This window comes from Microplitis mediator, chromosome 1 (genome assembly GCF_029852145.1).
Source record: "Microplitis mediator isolate UGA2020A chromosome 1, iyMicMedi2.1, whole genome shotgun sequence".
Lineage (NCBI taxonomy): Eukaryota > Metazoa > Arthropoda > Insecta > Hymenoptera > Braconidae > Microplitis > Microplitis mediator.
Window position 1 is genome coordinate 971,006 of NC_079969.1, and position 22,705 is coordinate 993,710.

General features: G+C 28.0%; 2 protein-coding genes across 6 annotated transcripts in view; one reads left to right on the forward strand and one right to left on the reverse strand.

The window, feature by feature from the left end:
- Positions 1-22,705, forward strand: part of LOC130668237 (uncharacterized) — an 82,859-nt gene that overhangs the window by 28,101 nt on the left and 32,053 nt on the right. The window lies entirely within an intron of this gene.
- Positions 295-1,095, reverse strand: LOC130668266 (uncharacterized protein DDB_G0288805-like). Its single transcript, XM_057470466.1, has 3 exons — positions 940-1,095; positions 517-874; positions 295-439 (listed from the first exon to the last, which is right to left on the reverse strand). Exons 2-3 carry the CDS (start codon positions 859-861, stop codon positions 437-439), a joined length of 348 nt encoding a protein of 115 aa, XP_057326449.1. The 5' UTR covers positions 862-874; positions 940-1,095; the 3' UTR covers positions 295-436.

Sequence of the window (22,705 nt, forward strand, 5' to 3'; positions counted from 1 at the left end):
CTTTTCTAGCATATGATCTTGTATAGGGCTGAATATATTATCATCCATGACCACATCTAATGAAACAAGACCATTTTTCTAATTTGGTCGGGTCTGAGTATTCATACATGGGCATATCTTATTATCAGTCTGAAAGTTGGTATTTCATGTATTTTGCAAAATATATGAAAAACCTCGCAAATTATATTGTAACCCCCAATTTTGGTCCTCGCTTATCATATATAACGACATGTTCTCACATAAATACTCAAAAGGATCAATAGTTAATGCCAACAATAAATAAAAAACAACTGATTTAAGTAATTTTTTGAATTGATATGTTTATTATCCACATCGCAATTGAACAATCGAAATAACAATAGAGATCAACAAACAAAATCGCCCGACTTTTGCCAACGAATGGTCAATGTGTCAGCTTGGATCCCATTTTCTCCAATTACTGTCCAAAAAACAATAAATTAACCAATAGTCATCGCAGTGCTAAAAATAAATTTCATAACCACAAAATTAACTTACGCAGGTAGAGCATCCTTTACGGCCGACTTTATTTCCTATGTTGTTTTGGACTTGATTGACGATGGCAGTGTCACCATTGTTGCCGTGTACGTCGTTCGAGATGCCAGTAACCTGTGCATTCCTGACTACGTTGTTGTCACGGTTCCAGTTGTTACCACGGCCTCCAACATCGTTGGCCATATTGTTTTTAACACCGTTTAAGATCATGGTGTCGCCGTTGTTACCTGATACGCTATTTCTAATGCCAGTACTAGAAAGATTATCTACGGTGTTACCGCAAGAATTTCCCCAACAGGCTGATGCACAGGCAACCATAGCCATCAAACATAAAACTGTGAAACGCATCTTGATTTTTACCCTGAAAATAATTCTATTAGTTTTTTATTTCACACAACTATTTTCTTCCATTGAACAATTACTTACTATTTGTGGTAACAGAGAAAATTATCAACTGATTTGGTTAGAATTGCTGATAATTGTTGAACAAATTGACCGGTATTTATACCACAGCTTCTGTTTATGCAAAAACATGTGATGTTTTTGTTTTCGCTAAGAGAGTATTGTTTTTGAGCTTTATTCAGAAAATATGGGTGTTTATTGTTATCACAACTGTATTTGAATCTTAGCAGATGACGAAATATAGTTATTTTATTGCTTTAAATAAATTCGTAGGCAGATGAGATGATTCAAGAGGAAAACAACGTTTTTTCCTTCTCCCACTCCGGGAATTTAAAATGACAGATTTGAATTGAGTCGAAGATTTGGAACCTTTTTTAAGCAATTGATGAATTTTTGTTGGTAGAAAAAGGGCTAGATGAATTGACCAGATCTATTAATTGTCTATCTGACTAAATCTGGCCGGATATCAACAGATCTGGTTAGATGTGGTCATAATGGCCAATACTGGTCATTTAGATCTTCAAATCACTTCTATCTGAATAAATCTGGCCAGATATTAGCAGATTGGGTCATATATGGTCAGATTTGGCCAAACTTGGCCTTTTAGATCTGATCAGATTCTTATATTATCTCTGACTAAATCTGATCCGATAGCAAATTTGGACATATATAGTCAGATTTGGCAAAACTTAAGCTTTTAGATCTGATGAGATTCTTATATTATTCATATCGAACTAAATCTGATTCTATACAGTCAGATTTGGCCGAACTTGGGCTTTTAGATCTGATCAGATCCTTATTTTATCTCTATCTGACTAAATCTGGCCAGATAGTAGCAAATTTTGTCATATATAGTAAGATTTGGCCAAACTTGGGCTTTTAGATCTGATGAGATTCTTATATTATTTATATTTAACTAAATCTGGTCATATGTGGTCAGATTTTGCCAAACTTGGGCTTTTAGATCTGATCAGATATTATCAGATATGGTCATATATGTCAGATTTGGCCAAATTTGGCCATTCAGATCTGATCAGATTCTTATATTATCTCTGACTAAATCTGATCCGATAGTAGCAAATTTGGTCATATATAGTCGGATTTGGCCAAATTTGAGCTTTTAGATCCGATCAGATTCTTATATTATCTCTACCTAACTAAATCTGATCAGTTATTATCAGATTTGGTCATATATGATCAGATTTGGCCAAACTTGGGCTTTTAGATCTGATTAGATTCTTATATTATTTATATCGAACAAAATCTGGCCAGATAGTAGCAAACCTGGTCATATATGGTCAGATTTGGCCAAACTTGGGCTTTTAAATCTGATCAAATTCTTACATTATCTCCATCTGACGAAATCTGGCCGGATAGTAGCAAATTCGGTCATATATGGTCCGATTTGGCCAAACTTAGGCTTTTAGATCTGATCAGATTTGTAAACAGTTTCTATCTTAAAAGATTTATGCTTATGATTGCAGATCTAAAAATTGATCAATAGAAATCACTAAAGCCCGAAAATTTGAAAAAATGTAATCTGACATGATCTTATTGGATCTCAAATCAGATTTATAATTATCCTAGAGATCTACCTAAATCTGAATAGAATCCCGAAATTAGGTCGTAGATTTAAAAGATTTTTTTCGTTCGTAAATTATTTGTCAATCGTATAATTAAATGTAAATTCATGAATTTTAATTTATGTAAGTATATATTGACTTGGAGTCAAAAAATAATTTTTTGATAAGATTGCTGTAAGTTATTATCAACGATCGATCGATTATTGAAGTAATTTTTAAAAAATCGCAAGAGCTAAAAGTTAAAATAAAATTATAATGAAAAAAAAAATACTAAAGCTTTTTCGCGGTTGCAAAAAAAATGATAGATAAATGGAATAGTCTTGCTGACGGTGAAAAGTCACTATTTGTTTTATTTGTATCAGTTTTAAGTCTGTGAAAACAACCATTTTTGTTAGCAGAAACGTTTTTATTTTCTCTACTTAACTTTTTTTTTTTGCCCACCGTCTAAAGTACTTTTAAATCTCTTAAAAGGAATTGATACTGTTTATATTTACTCAGCCTGTTGTTGTTCTCATTGTTGTTGAATTTTCGCGCTTATAAATATTTATATTATTAAATTTTTCCCTTAAATCAAAAAAACGCGGTAGCGTCTCGCGCCAGTAGCTGTCTTTAAATTATTTCATATCTCGTAAACTATCACAGTTACGAAAAATTTTGTTGATACCTTTTTTGTAGAGAATTTAATTTCCTACAATTTTTGTCCCAACGAAATTTTTCTTAACATTAGTAGTTAAGAAGATTTATATAAATAAACTTAAAAACTAAAATTATTATTTTCCGTCAGCTCTTTTCTCAGTTTTAAAACTTTTGAACTCTTAAACTGTAATTATCTCATTAAATATAAAACTTAGCAGAATTTTCTCATACTTTGTTCAATATAAATTGAATTTCATACAATTTTATATTCTTGACATTTCGTCATAAAATCAATACTTCAGAAGTTGAAGTGGAAAAACTTAAAAATTCTTCTTAAAAAATGAACAAAAAAACTTGTTATTAAAAGAAAAATAAAAAAATTTTATTTAAGTAAATAACTCATATTTGTATATATTTTAATTAAAGATAATGTATAAGTATGAATAAATTTTTAATTAAAATTTAATACACGGAATTTAATTAAAGTACAAAGAGGTTATACTTGAAATCATAAATACTATTGTTGGGAAGATATATTGTTTCTAACTCTATATATATATATATATGTGTAGGTATGTATGTGTAGTGTCAAGTGAACAAAAGCACTCCCACTTAGACAAAATTAGTCATACGAGGGGAGATATTTAAATCCTCAAATGTCATGTACAGAAAATTTTGATTTATTTCTCATTTACGCCTTCTATGCCACTCATTGTTTTAATGTATGTATATATATGTGTGTGTATGAGGGGTGTGCGTATAGTGTTCGAGTTTGATCAGATCGAATAATGTTGATTCGATTCAAAGTTCGAACTTTTGAATAGCTTTGGAAATTTGAATTATTTGTGAATTTTGATTCCTTGTAAGTTTCAGAAGTATTCGAATGTTCGAATTATTCATAAAATTTTGAAAAATTCAAATTATGCTTTAGAATTTTTTCCGTAAATTTGGTTTCTTTGAGAGTTTCAGAAGTATTCGAAGATTCGAATTGTTCATCACATTTTGAAAAGTTTCCAAAATTCGAATTATTCTTGAGCTTTCGAATTATTCGTAAATTTGGTTTCTTTTCAAATTGCAGAAGTATTCGAAGATTCGAATTATTCATAAAAATTTCAAAAGTTTGAAAAATTCGAATTCTTCTTGAATTTTCGAGTTATTCGTAAATTTGGTTTTTTTGTAAATTGCAGAAGTATTCGAAGATTCGAATTATTCATAAAAATTTAAAAAGTTTGAAAAATTCGAATTACTCTAAAATTTTCTAATTATTCGTAAGTTCCGGAAGTATTCGAAAATTCGAATCATTCATAGCATTTTTGAAAGTTCAAAAAATTCAAATTATTCTTTAGAATTTTTTTCGTAAATTTGGTTTCTTTGTCAGTTTCAGGAGTATTCGAAGATTCGAATTATTCATAAAATTTTGAAAAGTTTGAAAAATTCGAATTAATCACAAATTTTGGATTCATTCGAATAGTTCGAAGAACTCGTAAATTTTCGAATTATTCATAAAAATTTGAAAAAAATGTAAAATTCAAATTATTCTCAAGTTTTCGAATTATTCGTAAATTTGGTTTCTTTGTGAGTTTCAGAAGTATTCGAAGATTCGAATTGTTCATCACATTTTGAAAAGTTTCCAAAATTCGAATTATTCTTGACCTTTCGAATTATTCGTAAATTTGGTTTCTTTTCAAATTGCAGAAGTATTCGAAGATTCGAATTATTCATAAAAATTTCAAAAGTTTGAAAAATTCGAATTATTCTTGAATTTTCGAGTTATTCGTAAATTTGGTTTCTTTGTAAATTGCAGAAGTATTCGAAGATTCGAATTGTTCATCACATTTTGAAAAGTTTCCAAAATTCGAATTATTCTCAAGTTTTCGAATTATTCGTAAATTTGGTTTCTTTGTGAGTTTCAGAAGTATTCGAAAATTCGAATTATTCATAAAAATTTGAAAAGTTTGAAAAATTCGAATTATTATAAAATTTTCGAATTATTCGTAAGTTCCGGTAGTATTCGAAAATTCGAATTATTTATGGCATTTTTAAAAGTTCAAAAAATTCGAATTATTCATAGCACTTATAGTAATTTTGAAAATTCGAATGAATCATAAATTTTAGATTCATTCGAATAATTCAAAGAACTTTGCAGAAGTATTCGAAGATTCGAATTATTCATAAAAATTTGAAAAATTTGAAAAATTCGAATTATTCTAAAATTTTCAAATTATTCGTAAGTTCCGGAAGTATTCGAAAATTCGAATTATTCATAGCATTTTTAAAAGTTCAAAAAATTCGAATTATTCATAACACTTATAGTAATTTTGAAAATTCGAATGAATCATAAATTTTAGATTAATTCGAAAAATTCAAAGAACTCGTAAATTTTCGAATTATTCAAATATTTAATTTTCATATAACAATTAAATGGAACCCATTATTTTTCGACATGACTCCCATTGTTAACTTATATTTCATTACGAAATAGAGAGTTGGAGGTGTGCATTTTTTTTTTTTTGTGAATTCTATTTATTACATTTTTCATAAAAGTTTTATTGAATTTGAAAGATTCGAGATTATAAGAAATATTATATAATATTACATGGGGAGTATTGATACAGAATAAACGATAAAATAGGGGTGGATTTTTATTTATTAAGAAGACTGTCCTTAGGGCTGATATTAAGTTATAAAATACTGGGGAGTTTTTCTGTCTTATACTTACACGGATAATAAGTCATTCATTTATATGATTTATATATATATATATTTTTTTTCCGAGGATAAATATTGTCTCAAGATTTAGCTTCAAGTGTTGAATAAAAAATTAAAATCCCCGAATAAGTAAATGATGGCTGAGAAATCACAGCCGGTGGATTTAAATTTCCAAGTACTTGTACAAGTTAACTTCTATAGATAACAATTATAAAGTTTTATATAATCCTTCTCTATTCATCTCTATACATTATAAATTCTATTCATTGTGACTCGAGCTTGTCTTATATATATTTATAATTACCATAATTATTTAATGGCCACGTGAATTTGACGACTTACAAAATTTTATTTCTTTAAATTCACAAGCAAAAAAAAAAGTTTTACCCGTATAACAAACAATATATAGTAAAAATATATAAAATCATATATGTTTGCAACAAAAAAATATATGATATATTAAAAAAAATCATATAGAGATTTTCGCCGATTTAATATAAAATTATATACAGTAGTAAATATATGTACTCCATATATGTAACTTATATGTTTTTTATATTAAGCTATATATACATTTACATTTACCTTATAATATATTGTATTGATATATTTCCTTTTATATTCGAAAAATATAAAATTTTTATATGAAATGAAGTATATGGTAGCATATAATTTATATTATATATGGCACCATATATTTTTTTTATATTAAAGCATATATTTTATTTGGTGTATGTATATGTATATGGGTATATATATTCGCATCAAATTAACTAATTTTGAAAATTTTAACTGCAATTTAAAGAGTATATTAAAATTTATATCTAATTTAATTGGAGTTAGTCATATATAAGAAACTTTTTTTTCCATACATAATAAAAAATATATGTTTTATATATGATCAGAATATATTTTTCGTATCCCTAGCAGACCTGATTTACCGTAAATTTACGGTAATTTTACCGTAAATCTACCGTAGAATACCGTAAAATTCGAGTAGATTTACCGTAAATTACGGTAAACCTACCGTATATTACGGTAAATCCACCGTAATTTACGGTAAATCGGTACTTTACGGTGGATTACCGTAAATTACGGTAAATCGGTACTTTACGGTGGATTACCGTAAATTACGGCGGGTATACCGTAAATTTACCGTCGAATACGATAAATCTATACCTTAAAAAATTCGGGTGGATTACCGAATTACCGTAATTTACGGTAAATCGGCATTTTACGGTGGGTTTACCGTAAATTACGGTGGATTTGTCGTAAATTACGGTGGATTTACCGTAATTTACGGTGGATTTACCGTAATTTACGGTGGATTTACCGTAAAATACGTAAATACGGTAATCCACCGTAAATTACGGTAAATCCACCGTAATTTACGACAAATCCACCGTAATTTACGGTAAAACCACCGTAAATTACGGTAAATCCACCGTAATTTACGGTAAATCGGCATTTTACGGTGGATTACCGTAATTTACGGTGGGTTTACCGTAATTTACCGTAATTTGGGTTCGTTAGGGATATATGATAGAAATACATATTTTTATGTATGATAAAAATATAGTTTTCGTGTATGAAAAGAATATATATTTTCATATATGATAAAAATATATTTTTTCATATATGATAAAAATATATTTTTTCATATATGATAAAAATATATTTTTTGTATATGACTGACATATATATAATATATATGCTAAATATATACGGACTCGTATATGGTGAACATTATATTTTTTAATATAAAAAAAAATATATCAGAAAATATAGTGAAATTCACCACATATATTTTCTGATATTTATCATATATTTTTACTTATATTTTGACCATAGATGTTATTTTCATACGGGTAGTCTTTTAATGAAATTTTTTTTATCAATAACCCAATTACTCAATTGTCCTCAATACTAATTACTAATCACTAATTACGTGATTGCTAATTAGACATTTTTCCCAAGAAAATTAATTTATTACAGATTTTTTTTCCTGCAGATTTAAAATTTTCTATTCGGTCCGTCTTACCTCGCTTTTTTTAATTCACGTAATTACTAAGTAATATGACTAATTAGTGATTAATTACTTGACGAGTTTGATAATAAAACCGTTTTTACTATTGACATAAAATTTATTATTATTGACTTGTTCTAGTTCGCTCATTCTTACGTACGCGCTTTCATACATGTATTTATATATGTAGATATATAGGAAGATAACCATATAAGAGGAATTTAAACAAACGTAGTGCCGTTTTTATTGCAGCTGTTTAACTTAGCATTGTTCTAAAGTCATTTCCGACGTCAAAAGTGTCATAATAAATAATAAAAATGTAAATATTTAATAATGTTATATAGAATAGTATGAATTATTTAAATAAAATTGATGAATAAAATATAGAGGACAGTAGCGCAATATAAGACAATATTTTTTAAGAGATAACATTTTTTTAGGCTTTTTTATCTGCATTGTTTTATTACATTGGCTGAAAATTACGCAGAAGTTGGATAGTTTTGTTGGAAAAGGCTGAAAGTTGGCCGAAAACACTCCGAAATTTTGTTATTTGTTATAAACAGGTCGAAAATTGGCCGAAAAGCCTAAATCTGGCGGAAATCAGGCGGAAACTTGAGAATTTCAATTACTGAGGGCGAAATTTAGCCAGAATTAGACAGAAATTGGATAGTTTTGTTGGAAAAGGCCGAAAAGTGGCTGAAAACACCCCGAAATTTTGTTATTTTTAGTAAACAGGTCGAAAATTGGCCAAAAAGCCTAAATCTGGTGGAAATCAGACGGAAACTTTAGAAATCTAATCACAGAGGGCGAAATTTAGCTAAAATTAATCAGAAATTGGATAGTTTTGTTAGAAAAGGCCGAAAGTTGGCTAAAAACACCCCGAAATTTTGTTATTTTCAATAAACAGGTCGAAAATTGGCCAAAAAGCCTAAATCTGACCGAAATTAGGTGGAAACTTTAGAAAATTAATCACAGAGAGCGAAACTTAGCCAGAATTAGACTGAAATCGGATATTTTTGTTGGAAAAGCCCGAAAATTGGCTGAAAACACCCCGAAATTTTGTTATTTCTAATAAGCAGGTCGAAAATTGGCCGAAAAGCCAAATCTGACCGAAATCACGTGGAAACTTTAGAAATTTTTTATAGAGGGCGAAATTTAGCCAAAATCACGCCCAGGTCTTGTAGTTTTCTTGAAAAAGGCCAAAAGTCGGCTTTTTTTCGGCCATACATTTTTCTTTTATGTTAAAGAGAATTACTGAGCTTAGAAAATTTTCTAGCTATCGGTCATTTTTACGCCGTCGTCGACTGAATTTCGGCCATATTTAGACCCACCTCGTTTTCGGCCTCGAAAAAGTGTACCTCAGGTGTTTTCGGTTTTTATTCCCATTATGAGTGATCTATATCTTAAATGTTCTCCCACTTTTCTTTACGCATGCGCAGTTTATAAATGTTCGGTAGAGGGAGAAATTTCCGAAGTTCATTCTCTGTCTGGGAGAAGTTCAGTAACGACGTGAAATTAGACTAGTTTTCTAAGGGTGTGGGTAAAACCGATGGCGACTTATCCTCTGGAAGGACTTTATCTCAAATTTGCTCAAGTACTTAAACTGAAATTTGATAAACACCCGCGAAGTGCTTCGCGGGCGTTAATTTTGCTGAAGTTTATTTATCTGGATAAAGTTTTGGTTGTTTGTTGATTTTTAGCTCTGCTGATATTTCGCAAAGTCAGAGGTCTTGGCTTGTAGTTTAATAACTAAACTCTAGTGAAACCACTATTATATATATGTGTATATATATTATAGGTTAGAGGTTGAAGAATATGAGGTGAAGAGGGTTAAGTTACTAGACCCTTAAACACGTACCGAGTTAAGTACTTTCTATCTCATTAGAAGTAAAAAGGGAAAAAAAAATGTGGGATATTTTTTTCAGGTAATAGTAATGCTTAAATATATGTATTTATATATTTAAATATATGTTAAAATATTTTATGTATTTAAATGACGGAATTTATGAAGTAAAAATGCTTTAAATTTTAATTGGATAATTGGATGAACTTTGAAGTGGAGTTACTTGGGATAGTTTTGAGATAATTAGATAGCTGAGGTGGTGGTTGGAAAGGAAATTTAATAAGCTACTAAATTGGTAATGGGGAAAAAATGCGTAGGATCGATGGTTTTGAAGATAAAGTGGTTAGAAGGGTTTGAAATGACCTTTTAGGTATTTTGGACCAATCATGCGGTGAAAAATCAATTTTTATAGATGAATTTATGAAAAAAAATAATAATTAGTTTGTGAGTGTCTTGTTGTACTTGACTTTGAGGTACAATGAAAGTTTTTTTACGAATAATAAAGTTATCAGTTAATTACGGTAATAGATAAATTAGCCTGCGGCGGTCTTCGTTATTGAGAAATTATATTTATGTAGGTTATATATTTTTGATATTTTATTGGTTCTATTTTATAAAACAGACAATTTCCGTTGGAATGAGTACCCACATCACTATATTTCAAGTGTCAAAAAAAAATTGAGAATTTTTCAATTTTCAAAAAAACCAAAAAAAAATCAATAGTGACATCTTACAAATCAGTAAATTTCCGTTAAAATGAGCACCCACATCGATATATTTCAAGTGTCAAAAAAAAAATTGAGAATTTTTGGTTTTCAAAAAAACCAAAAAAAAAAAAACCAATAGTGACATCTTACAAATCAGTAAATTTCCGTTAAAATGAGCACCCACATCGATATATTTCAAGTGTCAAAAAAAAAAATTGAGAATTTTTGAATTCTCAAAAAAACCGAAAAAAAAAAAACCAATAGTGACATCTTACAAATCAGTAAATTTCCGATAAAATGAGTACCCACATCGATATATTTCAAGTGTCAAAAAAAAAAATTGAGAATTTTTGAATTTTCAAAAAAACCAAAAAAAAAAAAAAACCAATAGTGACATCTTACAAATCAGTAAATTTCCGTTAAAATGAGTACCCACATCGATATATTTCAAGTGTCAAAAAAAAAAATTGAGAATTTTTGAATTTTCAAAAAAACCAAAAAAAAAAAAAAAATCAATAGTGACATCTTACAAATCGGTAAATTTCCGTTAAAATGAGTACCCACATCGATATATTTCAAGTGTCAAAAAAAAAAATTGAGAATTTTTGAATTTTCAAAAAAACCGAAAAATAAAAAACCAATAGAAGCATCTTACAAATCAGTAAATTTCCGTTAAAATGAGTACCCACATCGATATATTTCAAGTGTCAAAAAAAAAAATTGAGAATTTTTGAATTCTCAAAAAAACCGAAAAAAAAAACCAATAGTGACATCTTACAAATCAGTAAATTTCCGTTAAAATGAGTACCCACATCGATATATTTAATCGAAAAATTAAATTTCAGTGATAGATTCAAAAATATAAATATTGCTATTGACCAAAAAAAAAAAACGGATGTTTTTTTGTAAAATGAAAAATTTTTCGAATTTATTTTCTGATTCTACTCTTATCTCTGTACTCAGACAATCTTATCACAAATTTTTTATCTTTTCACACTTTTCTCTAGTGTCTCGTGAGAATATTCTCACGGATAACAACTCGTCTGAAGAAATCGATACACGTCAATCGGTTTGATGGACAAAAAAGTAGAGACAGCGAAATAAAACCTCGAGTATTTGAGAGCTAGATAGAACTTGATCATGGCCTCAAGCTCAAGACAACTTGAAAGATACAAGTGGCCACTTGAAAAGGGCCAATTTACTCTAACGATAAACGAGAACGAACAAAAGAAAATAAAATAAATATAAATTCGATACTATTTTATTCATTAATCAAAATTTTTCACACTCACGTTAACTTTTGAATTCATATAACCCGCGCTCAAAATCAAATTAGCGGCTCAACTGTCAAAGATATGGAAAAAACATATCAGTACATATTTTTAGATATTTTAATTCTCCAAAAAAAATGTCTCTTGTCATTTTTCCATAACTGCGATAGTAATAATAGTAATAATAAATTCTGTATTTTGAAATTTCAAAAAAACATTTTTTATTTGAATTTATGATATTTATATATATTAATATTATTCAACATGAATAAATCATTACTTTTTTATGTATGTGTAGAAAATATATATATGAAAAGTATGATATGTAGATTTTATGTCAATGCATGTATATATATATAATATATCCATATATATATATGGTGTTAAATCTACAGATTTAATGTCAAGAGCTGAATCTTACATGACAAATATCTAAAAAACACGACTGCACATATATATATATTCAAAAAACAAACAGATTTTTTTTTTTCTTCCAAAGAGGTTCAAAAGTTTCGTTCAGATAAAAAAAGACGCCTGTGAAAATTAGAGCTCCTAATATTAACATTAAGAGTTTTCTCATCGCACTTTTCTATTTTCCATAAGAATAACATGGGAAAAATTTTTTTTACGTCTTCTGATTTTTATAAGTAGCTAATGATGCGTCATAGGAATAATTGGCAGGCATATTTTTGTAGGGAATTGAATGCTCTACAAAAAAAGTTTCTTATCATTTTTTGATAAATCTATTTGTTCAAAAGTTATTCGAGGTTGAAGTCGAATTCATGTTAAATTTTGAGTTTTTCTTACTTTTCTGGCGAAACTATCAGACCTATTACAAAATATCATGGGACCTTTTTTGAAGACAATTTTATTCCCTAGAAGTTATACCGAATAAAGTTTTTTCGAATTCCGCATTGTTTTCTAGTTATTTTCATTTTAATGTCATGCTCATAAAAAAAATAGTCTTCTGATCGATTTTAAGAGCTTGACATTAAAATAAAAATAACTAGAAAACAATGCGGAATTCGAAAAAACTTTATTCGGTATAACTTCTAGGGAATAAAATTGTCTACAAAAAAGGTCCCCCGATATTTTGTAATAGGTCTGATAGTTTCGCCGGAAAAGTAAGAAAAACTCAAAATTTAATATGAATTCGACTTCAACCTCAAATAACTTTTGAACAAATAGATTTCTCAAAAAATGATAAGAATCTTTTTTTGTAGAGCATTCAATTCCCTACAAAAACATGCCTGCCAATTATTCCTATGACGCATCGTTAGCTACTTATAAAAATCAGAAGACGTAAAAACAATTTTTTCCATGTTATTCTTATGGGAAATAGAAAAGTGCGACAAGAAAATTCTTAATGTTAATATTAAGAGCTCTAATTTTCACAGGCGTCTTTTTTTATCTAAACGAAACTTTTGAACCTCTTTGGAAGAAAAAAAAAATTTTTTATTTTTTGGATCACCCTAATATATATAAACTTATTCAAAATAATAATTACTGTCACCCACGGTTTGACTTACTTGGTTTTCTTACAATTCCGCCTGAACTATCAACTTTACGTAAAAATTTACTCAGACCTTTTTTGTAGAAAATTAAATTTCCTACAAAATTTGTCTCTTATATTTTCACCGTATCTTTGATATTTAAACCGGTATATCAATTTTAAATCTCTTAGCAGTTAAATCCCTTGACTTAAGTGTGTTTATTTCATCTCAAATACTTGAATCATTCAATATATATATAAATATATATACATAGGGTATATCACACGATAATATATATGATACACAATATATAATATCAATATAACAGCAAAAAATGCCACATAAATGGTAGCAGACATCAAAACCACCATTTCATAAAAGGCTATATGCTGATTTTATATATATATAAATATATAAGTATACTTATATATATGAAATCGCAGTATTCCTAGGAAATTCCATTTCTGATAGACCTTTATAGACCATTCTATACCCTAGTATTCCATATTACATTACTTACGTATATATATATATATATATAATCCCAACCCGTCCTTAACTTGCAGATTGCCTGAGGCGACTTTTAGATGAAAATATGCATATCTTCAATACCAAATGTCCCTAGAGATATTTGTACTTGTTTTTTATTTCTACTATTGTTTGTTTGAATTTTTTTTCGAATTGAATCATATATTTTTTTTATCAAACAAATAAATAAAGGTTCTGTTTTTTTTTTTTTTCTAGAGACTGATTACTGTCAGTCGGAAAATCTTATAGGATTTTGTACTGACAACCCAGTCGTCTATACAAAACAAAATGTACAAACGCCAAAGATTGTTTGTTTGAATAAATTCTTGTACCGGAAACGATAAATTTTTTTTGATGTAATGCAAAAAAAATCAGTGGATAAAAAAGTTTTGTCGATAAACAATCGTTGGGAACAATAAGCTATACATACATATATATTTATATATGAATAATAGGATTTTTATTTTTGAATTTTTTTAGGGAATGGCGGGAGATTTGAAAATCCCGGGATTTTATTCTTTCCTCTAACATTTTAAAAAAAATATTTATGATGACAGTACTGTTAGTAACTGCTATATATATATATATATATATATATATATATATATATATATATATATATATATATATATATATATATATATATATATATATATATATGTAAATATATAAAATGTATGTATACACCTGTCTAACATTATAAAATAACTAAAGTAGTCACGCGAGTGAAACCGAGGTTGGACCATTTCCAAAAATCTAAACCCATTCACTTTATTTTTATCTTTTATCTCTGTCTTTTTTATTACATATATATATATATATATATAGTTAAGTTATATACTATTGTATGTAGTCGACTTGAGTTTGTGAACTTGGTAGAACTAGCTGGAGTGAGGTCTGGGATCTGGGATCTGGGATCTGGGGTTTGGGGTTTGAGGAAAAGATCGAGTTGGAGTAGAGCATCAGCTTTAATACTGTGCTCTGCGCACAGTGCACTAGATTTAACATGAGCTTTAGTCTGGAAGTAACTAGAGAAATATGCTTCATATGATCAGCAAATAGAAATGGTACTAATTTGATACATCAAATATGCTCTATAATCTACATATAAACTTTATGCGAACGTATGCTGCTTTACAGTCAAATTTCGGTGGTTTATTGTTATCGTTATCGATTATTGATAGAAGATTCCCTCTTTATTTTATGACGTATTTTATTGGAGCTTCGATATGATAAAATAATGTACTGAATATATATGGTCTACTGAAAAAAATTTAGGAGACTAAATCCGGCCGTTTGGTGATAAAATTCAAAAAATTTGTATGGATTTTTTTTATCGACGTATATCGATGTGGGTACTCATTCGAGAGGAAATTTTGAAACAAATATGAAAATACTAATCATTTTTTTAACCTGATAATTTTCAAAATTTGAATTTTCAAAATTTTTGAGTGACTGGACAGAATTAAAAAGTTGATTGTCTTTCTTACCACTAACGTATAAATATATGAATAAAAAAAAAGGTTAGTAGACTAATTCCAAAAGTTACTGATAAAATTTCAAAAATTTATATATATTTATAGGTGTATATAAATTTATTTTTGTCAAAATATATCGATGTGGGTACTCATTCGAGTGGAAATTTTGTAACAAATATAAAAATACTAATCATTTTTATAAATTCCTATTTTTCAAAATTCGAATTTTCAAATTTTTGAGTGACCTGGCAGACTGAAAAAAGTTGATTTTTTTTCGCAGCACCGAAGTATAAATATATATATAAAAAATTTAGTAGACTAAGTACAGTAGTTGCTGATGAAAATTCTAAAATTTACATATATTTATATATATATATAACTTTACTTTTATCAAAATATATCGATGTGGGTACTCGTTCGAGAGGAAATTTTGTGACAAATATAAAAATTCTAATCATTTTTCTAAATTCATATTTTTCAAAATTTTGAATTTTCAAATTTTTGAGTGACCTGGCAGACTGAAAAAAGTTGATTTTTTTTCGCAGCACCGAAGTATAAATATATATATAAAAAATTTAGTAGACTAAGTACAGTAGTTGCTGATGAAAATTCTATAATTTACATATATTTATATATATATAATTTTACTTTTATCAAAATATATCGATGTGGGTACTCGTTCGAGAGGAAATTTTGTGACAAATATAAAAATTCTAATCATTTTTCTAAATTCATATTTTTCAAAATTTTGAATTTTCAAATTTTTGAGTGACCTGGCAGACTGAAATAAGTTGATTTTTTTTCGCAGCACCGAAGTTTAAATATATATATAAAAAAATTTTGTAGACTAAATAGTGATTGCTGATAAAAATTCTAAAATTTACATATATTTATATATATATAAATTTACTTTTATCAAAATATATCGATGTGGGTACTCGTTCGAGAGGAAATTTTGTAACAAATATAAAAATACTAATCATTTTTATAAATTCCTAATTTTCAAAATTTGAATTTTCAAATTTTTGAGTGACCTGGCAGACTGAAAAAAGTTGATTTTTTTTCGCAGCACCGAAGTATAAATATATATATAAAAAAATTTAGTTGACTAAATTCAGTAGTTGCTGATAAAAATTCTAAAATTTACATATATTTATACATATATAAATTTACTTTTATCAAAATATATCGATGTGGGTACTCATTCGAGAGGAAATTTTGTAACCATTACCAAAATATTAATAATTTTTCTAAATTCATATTTTTCAAAATTTTGAATTTCTAAAATTTAAAAAAAAAATAACAAACTCGCTATCAAAAAATACACAAACAAACACTCCTGCATTATTTTCTTTCCATAATAAAAGTATACTTTTTCCCACCGCATTTAAATAATTTACAATTTATTTCCTTTCAAAATTTCAGAACACAATATTTTAATAAAACCTAAAGATTCAATTTCCCTTCATAAATATTTATCAAATCTTTCATATAAATTCTTATTCAATATTCTCCTTCCTCCCATCTATATATACATATATGTCTATATATATTTACATTTTTTCCCCTGTTTCCAAAAAAAGCCAACAAAAAATTATCAATAAAAACATGTCGCATGACAGGTGTGAAAATCCTCAATATATGTCCTTATCTTTTTTTTTCTCTTCTATTGTCTTGATAAAACTGTCAGAATCATACGTCCTAGTCCCTTAAGACTTCAAAGTCATCTATAATATTATTATTATACTTTTTATCTTGTCAGTATCCACCCATATCATAAATATAACTTTTTATATAAAACCGTCTGATGATTTGTTGCATAAAATTTAAAATTTACTCAAAAGAAACATGAGATGGAGTTTTGAAAATAAAGTTATTAACGTAATTAATTTGAACCGTAGTTTGAATAATTAAATTACAAAACATTAAACTTGTGTCAGTGAATTGAATTATGGTAGAGGATCATCTTGATACCAATTGAGTTAATCATTAAATTCATGTCAGTTTACAATATAATATAATTTTGATATATATGACACATATTTATGCATACTTAAATAATATAATAAAGTATATGCTAAGTTATGGATGGAGTCGCGTAATCGAGTCTTATAAGATTTATTGTTTATAATATATACATATAAAAATATATATGTGTGTACATTTAGGTTTAATCCAATCATCTCGACTTTCACTTGAATTACAATAGATTATTATTGTTATTTTTTAGTATAAAAGCTTTTGAATATTAAATCTAAAAGCTTTTCCATTGCAATAAATAACTTTTTTTTTTGTTAAAATTAAAGTTTTGAGTTTGATGATAAATATCTCGGAAACTATTGAGTTTAGGAAAAAAAGTAAAGAATACTTTTCTTTAGGAAATTTTATTTTATACAAAAAAGGTCATGAGGACTTTTGACGTAAGTTGGATAGTTTAGATTTTATGGCTGTTTAAAGATATGTCGGAAAAAATGCACACCATTAGGAAATTTTGATTTTGGAATTTAGAAATTCAAATTGTGACCAAACTATTGGAGATACGGAAAAAATGTAAGAGAGCAATTTTGTAGGGAATTAAATTTCCTGTAGGATAAGTCAGCGGGAAATTTCGGAAAATTGATAGGTGAAAGGGGATGGAGGTTTGAAGCTGTGGAAAGGGAATAAAAAATGCACACCATTAGGAAATTTTGATTTTGGAATTTTGAAATTCAAATTGTGACCAAACTATTGGAGATACGGAAAAAAAGTAAGAGAGCAATTTTGTAGGGAATTAAATTTCCTGTAGGGTAAGTCAGCGGGAAATTTCGGAAAATTGATAGGTGAAAGGGGGTGGACGTTTGAAGTTATGGGAAGGGAATAAAAAATGCACACCATGGGCAGAAATTAATTTTTGATAAAAAATGGGTGAATTATTGAAATTACGGTGAAAATGAACTGAGATAATTTTGTGGAGAATTGAATTCTGTACAAAAAAGGTCTGAAGTGTTTTTGACGTAAAGTTAATGGTTAGAGAAGGATTTTAATTTAAAAAATAAGAACAGTAATATACTTTTTTAAATTTAAATAAAAATTATAAATAGAATGAAGCGAAATAAAAAATATAGTAATGAGAATTTCATAGGTGTGAAGGGTAAAAAATGCAAATGACTTGGAAATAAAAAAAAAAATGAAAAGAAAAAAAGAAAAGCCAACGATTATCACAAGCGCTCCCTTGAGTGTCAGTTGAGTTAATTCCTTTTTTTTTTTTTTTCATATTATTTTTTTTTAGAACGCGGTCGTCGGGTTTTTGGCAGGAAATAATTGTCGTGACCTCATTCTATTTTTTTTTTCTTCTATTTTTATCGTTCATTTTTTTATCGATATAAAAAATTCGTAAAATTGAAACTAAAAATTTGAAATTCAAACTTTCGCGCCATTTTTCAAAAATTCAAATTATTAAATTTCCTATAAAAAATCATAAAATTCCCTTTTCCATCGACATTTTTCCTCAAAAATTTTCCTCATTTTCTCATGCTCACCCCACCCTCCGGCCCCTTCCCCTCAACCCTTTCAACAAAAATAAAATTTACTCTCCACAAATCAAAATAAAAATAATTATCTTTGAAATCTCAATTTCCCCTGTAGGAAAAGTGGTGTAAAATGTAATTTTCATCGGGTTTCCCTCAGTATCTAAATCTTAATAATAATATTCTCCTCTCACTTCTCAATCTCTTTTACTTTAAGATGGATATTATTGATCGATAGACTCCGGGACTAGACGACAATTTATTTCTTTTCTTCATATCACTCGGGGCTCGTATCTGGAACTCACCTCCACCTCATCCTATTCCTCTTCCTTTACCTCAACCACAACCTCACTCTCACCCTCACCCTTTTCCCTCTTTTCCTCCTTTACTCAATACTATAAAATGAATTGTAACTGTCTTATATATTTATCTTTCAACTGGGTTACATTCCCTTTTATGTTTGTCTATAAGCCCGATCGCTATGTACTCGACAATTTTATCCATACATATATACATTAGACTGCACACTCAACACTTAGATAGCGACTGAGGCGATAGTGCTAGAAAACTAGAAGCTAAAAGTAAACGCGAGTGAAAAACTAAAAGACTACAGACATAAGCGTCTTTACTTTTAACTTTTTACTCTTTACTTTTACCAGTAAAATGAACGTCGTTTATTAAATATTTACTTCAGGACAAAGAAGGGGAGTACGTTGAAGATTTAAGGAGGTTGATTTTGAAAAGTAAATTTATCTGCAAGCCATTTTTGGTTTTTATTTTAATAAGAAAGAAAAATATTTTTTTTGGCGGTAAAAATTTTCGAGAAAATATTTTGTGGATAAATAGGAAATTATTTGGATATTCTGAGGATTTTTAAATAATGGTGACTTTAATTTTTCTTTTTTTGGAAATGTTCTGGGGAATTTTGAAATTTTTGGGCTTCAAAGTATCGATGTGGGTACTCATTCAAGAGGGAATTTTATACTGTAGCTGGTAATAGTGACGATTTTGAAAAAAAACATAATTTTGCAAAATTTGAATTTGTGAATTTTTGTTTTCAAAGTATATTGATGTGGGTACTCATTCGAGAGGGAATTTTGTAATGTAGCTGGTAATAGTGATGATTTTGAAAAAAAAATAATTTTTCAAAATTCGAATTTTTGAATTTTTTTTTCAAAGTATATTGATGTGGGTACTCATTCGAGAGGGAATTTTGTAATGTAACTGATAATAGTGATGATTTTGAAAAAAAAACAAAAAATTTCAAAATTTGAATTTTTGAATTTTTTTTTTTAAAGTATATTGATGTGGGTACTCATTCGAGAGGGAATTTCGTAATTTACATGAACTGACTACTTATTTTGAAAAATATAAATTTTTTTAAAAAATTGAATTTTCGATTTTTTTTTTTTTTTTTGAAAATTTTTTTTTAAATTTTCTGATGCTATTTAGCTCTCCCCCAACATTGTTGCTGTGTCTACAAATTATTCATAAATCACTTCCTGTCTACAGTACGAAAGTAATCGAAGAAAGCAACGATCGAGACGTTGCCAGTTGACCAGAACGGGAGTTACTGCAAGTGTACTAACGGTTTCAGTGGATAAGTGTCTGTATAAATAAGTTGAAACAATGCCAGTTTCCAAAAATGTCTCTTAGATAACATAACGTCTCATTTCACGTCGTACATCTTGTTTTTACTCCCGCGATCCCGCGAACCCTCGCCCTCTTTTCTTTCACGTGTTTTCTTTATCGTCTTTAACTTTCTTGAAAAAAGAGAAACTTTTTAGACAAATTGCTTTACTAAATTCACACCCTCTCACATATATAAACACACATATACATCCATATATATCTATATATATATTCATATATTTGCCCAAAAAAAATTTTTTTTAAAAATTACTAGACTGTGAAACTTAAAATTGAATTTCTGGCTAAACTATCACAGATATGATAAAAATGCATAGGAGTAATTTTGTAGAGAATTAAATTTCCTATAGAAAGTATTTTAGTAAATTTTATCGTAACTCTAATATTTTCGCCGTAATTACTCTTTGAAGTCACAGATGAATAATCAATGGGTAAAAGAAGAATTTTTTGAAAAAAATAAATATTCTGCGTAAATTATTGGAGATACGGTAAAAATATAGGAGACAAAAGTTGTAGCAAATTAAATTTTGGTGAAAAAAGGTCCTTGTGAATTTTTAAATAAACCCAGTGGTTTACGAGATAGTTGTAATGGAAGATAAATGTAATGATAGTAATTTAGTTGGTTTTTATTTTTTAGTAAAAAAGTATCGAACTTGAGCCGCCTAAATTGCGTTAGCCTATATACAGTTTATATTAGAGGTATGACCTTAGTCAGGGCAATCATAAAGAATAATCCCTCACTTTTTGCCTCGACAACTTTTCATCATCAAGAGCCTTCATGGCTAAGTAACTTTATCTCACCTTTTTTTTTTATCTTTTGCCCTAAAAAAAAATTTAATATCAACAAAAAATTGACAATTTCATTCTGCGGAGTTATTAAAAGTTATTAATTACTTGTTACTTCAATTAGTTTCCACAGCTTCTGACTTAGACCTTTTTTTTGGTGACACTTTTTTTTTTACAACTTTTATAGATAAATGATAATCAAACGATCTTGAACAGAAAATTTTCTCTCAAATGAGTACCCACATGTGGTAAAAAGAAAACTTGAAAAACCAAAAAAAAATGTAAATTTAAAAAAATTTATTTTTTTTTAAATTTTCAGTAGGATCATCTTAAGATCGAAAAATCCTCTCGAATGAGTACCCACATCGATATATTTTGGGAAAGAAAATTTCAAATTCGAAAATAACGAAAATTTCAAAAAATCGAATTTTTTCGAATTTCCAGTACAGGCATTTAGTTCACGAAATTCCCTATCGAATGAGTACCCACATCGATATATTTTGGAAAAGAAAATTTCAAATTCGAAAATAACGAAAATTTCAAAAATTCTAATTTTTCATAATTTTCAGGAGAATCATCTTAAGACCGGAAAATCCTCTCGAATGAGTACCCACATCGATATATTTTGGAAAAAAAAATTTCAAATTCGAAAAGAACGAAAATTTCAAAAAATCTATTTTTTTTATAATTTTCAGTAGAATCATCTCAAGATCGAAAAATCCTCTCGAATGAGTACCCACATCGATATATTTTGGAGAAGAAAATTTCAAATTCGAAAATAACGAAAATTTCAAAAATTCGAATTTTTTTGAAATTCTAGTTGAGTCATTGACATCACACAATTTCCTCTCGAATGAGTACCCACATCAAACACCTTCCTATAATATATGTGTATATATATATATAAATATATACATAATTTTTTTTCACTTAAATTTTTTCATAACTCTATAAAATCTGTAAATAAAAATTCATAAATGTACAAACTCACTCAATAACTTTGATCCTAAAAAAATTTACCGCCATTTTTATTTTATACTTTAGAAAAATATCGTTTCATTTCCACACCCAAGTTATAAAAATAAAAATAAAATTTATACGCAATAAAAGTTTAATATTCCGTAGCACAGAGTTACCAAACTGCATATACTTGCAAAATAAGAAATTACACCGTGTACTTGTAACTTTCTTGGTAATTTTATATTTTCTCACTGCACATATACATTTATATACACATATATACATATATACATTTAAATGCCTTGATATAAACGCTTTGAGAATCGTATTCTCCCCTTTATTTTTATTGTTATATTTCTCAAAAAAAAAGAACACTTTGCATATCGCTGAGTTCTTTCGTACATCTTAAACACAAAGCAAAGTATAAGGAATAAAAAACGACTCTTTGTAGTTTGACTCGGTTTAAATAAATCCTAGGGTCATAAGCTGCGAGATGGATAGTACTAGATAAATTTAATATTCAACTTTGTCATTTTTTATCCTTTTTCTTTTAAAATAACAAATTTTAAGTCTTTATTTTTATTTACATTCAATTAGACATAATGCCTATTGAC